Raw genomic sequence first — 7823 nt, forward strand, 5'->3', positions numbered from 1 at the left:
CTCTTTCCTGCCTATGCAGGGGGTCGGACTCGATGATCTATTGAGGTCCCTTCCGACCCTAACATCTAACGTCTATGATGGACTTCTGCTGAGAACCAGGTATGCACCCATTTGAATCCAGTACAGTCGCAGTGGCTAGCACCTCTCAGAAGTTATCACTGCAGCTCACTCCCAAGAATGGAAGCAAGCTAAATTACTTGCCACTGTGTAGAATGGGTCTGTTTTGGATTTGCTCAGTGTTACAGACTACCCTGATTGAGAGGCAGGGGTAAAAGCATCCACACCCCTCTGTTCTAACTGCTGGTCTATTCTGCCGGCCTGTGACACATTACTGAAAAATTTAGGTAGATTTAACAATGCAGGATAGCACAAAGAAGCAAATTACATTGATTTCCTTCACATTGTACACTTAATTCATTTAGTCCCAGGTGGTTGCAGTGGATACAAATAAAGAGCTACTCCTAATGAATGAATTATGCACATTATGTTGTGTAAAACTAAGACCTTTTACTTCCTGCATGTGCCAGGGGGAAGGGTCATTTTTATTCCCATATTTCATTTAATATCCCATGTTTAATTCCTTTCCCTTCTATTTTGTAAGAAGCAACCCAGAATGCCCAAGCTACTAATGATCAAGATTTCCTGCAGGATTTATTAGAGAGCTTTGATCTTTCATTTACAGCAGCAGCTTTAGTGAACACTGTCTAGTTGTTGCCTGTAGTTTAGAACTAGATTCCCTTTAGACTTCACCTGGGGGCATGGGAGTCTATGGAAGGGGTTTCTAGTTCAGTGGACAGGGCACAGGATTGGGAGTCAGGACACCTAGGCTAAGTATAGACAGTCAAAAAGCCTGAGGCTGAATCAATTCAGTCTTTGCGGGTTAGTCTAAACTGCAGAAATTAAACTGAGAAACAACTAGACACACATTCACTTTTGATTCAGAAAATGCAGCCACATGCCTATAGTGGCTCAGACCAGAAGATGGGGGGCACTAGAGCACAGCTCTCTGGCACATAGCCAGCATGAACTGTGTGTTCATTTCCTCTTCCTGCTGCCCCAGAAGTCTCTAAGATTTGCAGTCCAAAATCACATAAGCAGGACTCTGCAGGGTGCTCATCACTTCCTCTTTCTGCTTCAAGGTGCCTCTGGGATTCATAATCTACAACCACAGCCAGCAGTAAATTTTTAGCAAGGCAGGGCAGCTCTTTACTCGGGGAGGGAAGTTTAACCCCCCTCCCTGGCCCCAGACCCCAGCCAGGGTTTGTTCCCCTGCTTCTCTGCTGGAGCAGACAGCACAGTACAGCCCAGGGCTGGAAAGCATGCTGGGAAGCCAAGGGACTGTGATTTCATTTAAACCAGGAAGAGGTCTGGGACAGAAGTTTCATAAATCGCTTTGACCCAAATTGATTAAGTCTGATACTACATTCAACTAGGTATAGTTTCAGCCATTTTGAAGCTGGTTTATGTGCATTGAGCTTCTGTTCTGTTACAGGTTTAAACCAGTTTCTGATCATTTAAATCAGTTTATGTGCAACGTCTGCCCCTAGCCCTGGAGTTTATCCCAAGCTTTGTCACTGATTCACAGCATAACCTTGGGCAAGTCACTTATTCACTCAGCCCTTCTGTTTCCCCATCAGAAAACAATGTGGCTAATGATACTGGTGCAAAGGGCTACATGTTAATCACTATTATTATGCCTTATCAGCCAGAGCCTTGGTATGTTCCTGGGGACACCTTCTCAAACCAACCTGCCTCTTGCTCCCCATTCAAGTCCTTCCTAAAACTCACTAGTGCTCTGTACCCAGGGAGACATAAAAGGGGGACATTATCAGAGCTCCAAGAGCTCTCCTGAGTAATCCCATGTCCCTGTGGCTATATATGTCAGATCTTCTCCTATCATCAGCCCCTACTTCTTTAACTAATTTACTACCCCCCGTATTTGAACCCAGGACTTCAGCCCTGGCAGCACACACAGACCTTAGTCACTTACTGTCAGCCATTCCCACTATATGCAGCCTGGTGGTAGGACAATGACATGTGTAGGCATACACCAAGCCAGAAGCAAGTGAAGTTCAGGTGGCCAAGGAAGTCCCTACAGTTCCAGGTTAGCTTGCCCTGCTGATGCTGAAGCCCCTGCTACCACAGTTATCTGTGTTCCGGTTACCTGTTCCTGTCTTGTTGGATTACATCAGTGGTTCTTGTACTACTTAGGCTCAATGACCCCTTGGAAAATGCCAGCTATTTGCTTTCACTTGTGCTTTAACTACAGAAAAATAATAGAGCAGTTCATTTGTTGTAGAGAAATTTTGACTTTGTGGATTCTAAGTTTATCTTATGCATCATGTGCAACTGTTTGCACACTTCACAGTGTTAATATTATACAACATCCCACAGCACGCTTAACAGGCTCTCATGGTGTTGTAGAGTGCCATAGCACCTCAGTTTAAGTATCACCGGATTACAGCTAGCCTGTATATGTCTATCTGTATCACAGATCTGACTGGTCTAACTATTAGTAGGCACAGTTCCAGGCAGCTACCCAGGCATATGTTATGTGTCCCCCCAGGTCAGACTTAGTTTTCCCTCCTTGGCTTGGCTTTTGGGGTGTATTTCAGAGCAGCTCAATCCCTACCCTATTTTGAGCCCCTCTGAACAATAACGCAGTCAATAGACCAGGATGGTTAATTCCAGCTAGGGACTGTAAGCTCTGACCTTCACACACACATTCACACAGGGATTTAGATAGCTCAATGTGACTTTGCTCTTGCCTGGAGCAGAGGTTACTGTCTGGGGAACCACATGTAGCTCCGCCTGTGCCTGTGACATGTGTTTTAGGTAAGCACCACCTTCTCTGGGAGAGCCCTACCCAGCTCAGCAGACAGAGCTCACACTCCCTGTAGTAGTGACAGGGAGCAGGGTGGGAGGCAGCTGCGAGCTTGGCTGGTTCCTTCCTTCCCAATAAGTATCTAAAGGATTTACAGAGAGCCAGCTAAGGAAGGAACTGCCAGCCAACACCGTTTCACACTGAGGCAGCTGCTGGCACAGAAGTCACGATGAACTCTCTCTTCAGGAAAAGAAACAAAGGGAAATACAGCCCCACCATGCAGAAGAAGACGTGAGTACTGCTGTGCACTTTCATTCTAGGATGCTTGCACAACCAACTGCTTCAGCATGTAGCAGCCAGACTCTCTCTCCCCATGAATGGGGAAGGTGCAGATTACAGGGTAAATAAGTAGCTAGTTTCTAGCTGTTCCTTGGATAGCTGCTAATGCAGGGAAGGAGTACAACAAAGCAGAGCGGTAGCTGTGTGACCAGAGCGAGAACAGGTGCTGTGCCAGGCAGCTGAAAAGTACAAAGCAATATGTTTTTACAGGGCACAGCATGGGAGAAAGAGAGCAGGTTGCAGGACATGCAGCTTCTCTGAAGTTGCCCAGGGTAGGACAGTGCAGCTGCTGTTTCCTTACTCTTCCTGACTTTAAACAAAATAATTAACTTGCTGGAATTGTTAGCACATTCCAGAATTATTTGAACTCCTCAGGGCGTGGCGCCTCTTCCTCTCCCTGCCATCCAAGCGTGCAGTTTATTGACTTCTCCAAGAACTGGCCAATTCTAAGGCAGAATAACATGTCTCAATGTGTCCAGATTAAAACAGCAACCCATGTTGATTTGATAAACAGGAATTAATGGATTCCATGCACAAGGAAACTCTGCCAAGTGGGAAACACCCACTGGGAGCCAGTGCCAGTGCTAGCAACGGTACTCATGAAATCAAGAGGTAGGGAAACTAAAGCACCAACTGGTGCTACCTGGACCAAGGGCCACTATCATCATGTAGCCCCACCAGCAGAGATTTAAGGCCCAATGCTGTAAAGGACTGATTGGTTTCAGGTTCCTGTTGATTTCAAAAGAACCTGAAGGTATTCAGCAGTGAACAAGATCAGGCCCCATCTACTCTTGGCAAAGAGTCTGCTAGTAGCTTCTTTTAGCAGCAAGCTCTCCTTGCGTCACTAGCCTGCTGTGTGGTAAACCTGCGTGCCTACTTCCCAAGGATGGGTCATCTTCTATCTACAGAAGTCTTGGGCAGGTTGCCGAAAAATGCAGCTGGGGTGGGGTCAGTACAATTAGCTGAATTCAACAGGCACTTGCAAGTAAGCTTTTGGCCAGGAAAAAAGGGAGACAATTTTCAGGAGTAAAAAAGAAAGGTGAAATATAACATTTCTGAAACAGAGCATCCCAATGCCTTGTTTTATTTTGTTTTGTTTTGTTTAGAAAACTGCTAAAATGTAATAAAAAGGGTAAAAAGCCAGAAAGAAAATGGGTTGGCCCCAAGCCCTCCTACTACAGTATTTGGTTCATCCAGACAACTGAAGTCAAATACTGGCGCAGCTGGGATTTCAATGGCAAGGGCAGGTATGCCTTTGGAAGGCACTCAGTCTCTGGGCAGCTGCCGACCAGTTTCTGACTACCATTATCAGGGACAGGCCTGCTGAGCAAGGGAAAGAAGGAAGTTATTTGGAAGTGCAGATAAAACAAAGTGCCCACTGCCTGGCCATGGAGAGACTGGCCTGGCCTCGGCTGCACTATGGTGTCTACCCAATGCTTTGTGAGGCCTGCTCAGTAATCCCTCTCCCCCTTAGGCTCCTTCTTGTTTCTCAGTGGTTACAGGCATCATCCCACCTTCCCTGGCACTGAGGCCCACAGCAGTGGGAAGACCTCTGGACATGTACACATGGGGTCAAGAGGTGACACTGCACCCTCTGCTATCCTGCACCTTGCCCACCCTCTAGAACATCCCATGCTATAGAAGCCATCTGTCCTCTGCTCCCGTCCCTGCACAGCCTCTACCCCACCAGCCACACCTCCCTCTCCCACTCCTGGATTCCTTCCCCCACCCTGTAATCTCTTTTCTCCAGATACCCTCCCTCTAATTTTCAGCCTGTCAAAGAGCTCTGCTGGGCTTCCTTTTCTTTCTTGCATTGCCGGGCACATTCAGCATTTCCATGCTAGCAGGGGAGTCCATTCCTGAGCATGCCTTATGGCCCTCCAGAGACTGCAAGCAAAGTTAAATGGAAACTGTTTTGCTCTATTGTTATTTGGAAAAGTGACTGTTCTTGGAACCTCTGCAGCCTCCTCAGCGACTGCCTGGTGAGATACAACAAGCTTATGGCTGGGGAGTGATTTCTTTTTTAAAGGGTCTGTTCTCCATCTAGGGTGGAGTCTTGGAACAGCCACATCTGTGCCTGCTCAGGCCTCATGCATTACCTGAACCACACACCCCACTTCAAAAGGAATAGGCAGGAACCAGCTGAGAGGTACCCTGTCTCAGCAGCTTCAGTTACACCTTTCTTCAGGAGGCCTGATAATGACTGTCAGCAGGAGGTGGGCAGTCCCACATAGTCACAGCTGGCCAGGTGTGGTTGCATTGCACCAGCCAACTGAAAAATGAATCAAGGCGGAGCCAAGCCAAACAAAGGGGTGTGAGGTCCATCTTAGATTGGAGTTAGATGACACTCTTGGCTAACTACTCCCATTCACACTAAGGAAGCAATAATTAGAAATGCAGGGAGAGAGATTTGCGCTTACTGCTGGCCTGCATGTACAGACAGTGCTAGCAGAGAGGGCACTCACAGAAGGGACCACATGATACCTGGTGCCTGATGGAAATTGCTGCCTTTGCATTCCACGTGGGGATACTAGCTCCTGTGAGGAAATAAGGCAGCTTCACAGCTCCCAATTAGAGAGAAATGCTCTCCCTTCACTTTGTTTTTCTCTAGAAGTTTGTTACATGAGCTGCCTTTGTCCTGAAAGAGGAAAAACACACCTGGGGAAGTTTTGATTAGAACAACGCATGCAGACAGCATGGTTAGGCCAAGTGAGTTTATAAAGGAGATGAGGTCTGGTTGCGACTGGACAGGAGATGGACTTAAATGAAGACACTGAGTTGTTCATGGGGATAGCACAGCCTACAGTTAACAGGGCAGTCACAATTGGCAAGCTAACTAACCAACCAAAGAGGGACTAAATCCTTTCTTCCTAGGCCAGTCCCTTTTCTGTAGGTGTTGGTAGCTTCATGGCATTATTCCTTTCCATTGTTATTGTGTTTGACAGAAGTTCCCTTGATACAAGCTTCACAGTAGAGCTGATAAGGAGAGTTACGTTTTCTTTCGGAGTGCAATATAAGCTAAAAGCATCTTCACTTCCACTACTTCAAGTCATGGGCTTCAAGGAGAGTCATCCCTGAATAAGCAACTCAGAATCCTTTCCTATTATTGTTCTAGCTCTGCTTAAAAAACAAGTAAATGTGTTAATGCTTCACAAGGCCAAAAGGATAACAGGGTTAAGGGCAGTGCATGAAAGAACATTGTTAAAATGGAAAAGATGCTAAAATTCCCAACAGAAAAGGCTAGGCTGCCATTTAGGCTGAATGATTCATTGTAGCAAAGGGCAGGAAATCTGGATGGCATCCAGGCATCAAACAAAATCATCATTTGCAAGTCAGATTGAGGGATGGGTGAATTTCCAAAGGCTGGGACATTATTATTGATTCAGATGAGCACCCAGAAGTTTAACAGCTTCTCCAGACTAGCCAGCCCTCTTGAGCAGGCACACCTGGCCTGGGAAGTGAAGTCAGAGTCAAGTCGAGTCAGATTTTTTCCTACTCCCAGGCAGGCTGGAAGTTCTGGAAGCCATGCCTGCTCTATTTCCTTCTAGCCTTCCCCCAAAACTATGAAGTAAAGAGCCAGGAAAATAAATGTGAGGCAGGGGCTAGGGGGAGCCATGTTCATCTTTTCCCAGCTTCTGAAACCTCAGTCAATCTGCAAGTGAAGGTTTTGGTCAGTTCTCATTTTGTCTTGGTTATACATCCCCACCCACTGCCTGCTTGTAGCTCACAAAAGTGATCAGCTGCACATGTAACTTGCCCAGGCCTGCAGCCTGCCTCACCAGGGCCACTGAACGCAGGTTACTAACCTGCTCACTGCTGCTTCGCATTGAAAGACCTCCCTTTGGCAAGGGAGAACCACTGGCTACAGCCCCATGTATGAGCAATAGATTTAGTGATGTCCAGAAACGTCTTCCAGTAGCAAAACGAAAGTACTGTCCCTGCTGACAGCACTGGTGGCATTTAGAGACAGTGTCAGTAACTACTTCTCATCCCATTGCAAGGTTCAAGGGACTGAGAGGAGAGGGACAGGGGCTCAGCAGTTCAGTCTGGAACCAACATCCTCCTCTCTGGTTCAGGCTGTAGTGCAGGGATTCAGGTGTAACTCCATCTAGCAAGCCCTTCATGAGAAAGATTACCTACACTGCACATCCTGTTCAGGCAGTGCTCAGAACAGGGAGGTCAGAGTGCAACCTCAGTTTCCCTGGGCTTCCCTGACACACAACCAACACCAGTCCCTGCCTCACTCTCCTCTGAAGGTAACACTGATTTCCTTTAAGGTGCTCAGTTTTAATAAGCTCAGCTGCACATAGTAGCTGCCAGCTGGGAGTGGCTCCCTGAGTCATCTCTGAACTGAGTCTGGTGATTGACCCTCAAGCCCCAGGTCTTTCTTGGCTTGAACATCCGGAGAGGAACATCCCTGGGAGGAAAGCAGATAGACAATTCGGAGGCCAAGAAGCCTATATAAAACAGACTGCATGCAGAAAAATAAACTTGTGGAAATGATTCCCCACCACCACCATGCTGTTTTGCTGTAAGAATCTCAACCATGGCTTTATGTGCGCCCACAGATACCTCTGTGCTAACTGATATATACTCCTGGCTGTTAAGGGCAATTCAAAACTACAAAGAATAAAGTATTATCCCCAAAAGCAGAATCCAT

General features: G+C 46.8%; 1 protein-coding gene across 1 annotated transcript in view; it reads left to right on the plus strand.

The window, feature by feature from the left end:
• Nucleotides 1-2870: 2870 nt before the first annotated feature.
• The window catches only part of PPL (periplakin), a 56945-nt gene continuing 51992 nt past the window's right edge, over nt 2871-7823 (plus strand). The window contains exon 1 of the mRNA XM_006015552.3: nt 2871-3115. Within this exon, the coding sequence (XP_006015614.1) occupies nt 3054-3115 (62 nt within the window). The 5' untranslated portion in view covers nt 2871-3053. The remainder of the gene's footprint in view (nt 3116-7823) is intronic.

This window comes from Alligator sinensis, unplaced genomic scaffold (genome assembly GCF_000455745.1).
Source record: "Alligator sinensis unplaced genomic scaffold, ASM45574v1 scaffold404_1, whole genome shotgun sequence".
Taxonomy (NCBI): Eukaryota; Metazoa; Chordata; order Crocodylia; family Alligatoridae; genus Alligator; species Alligator sinensis.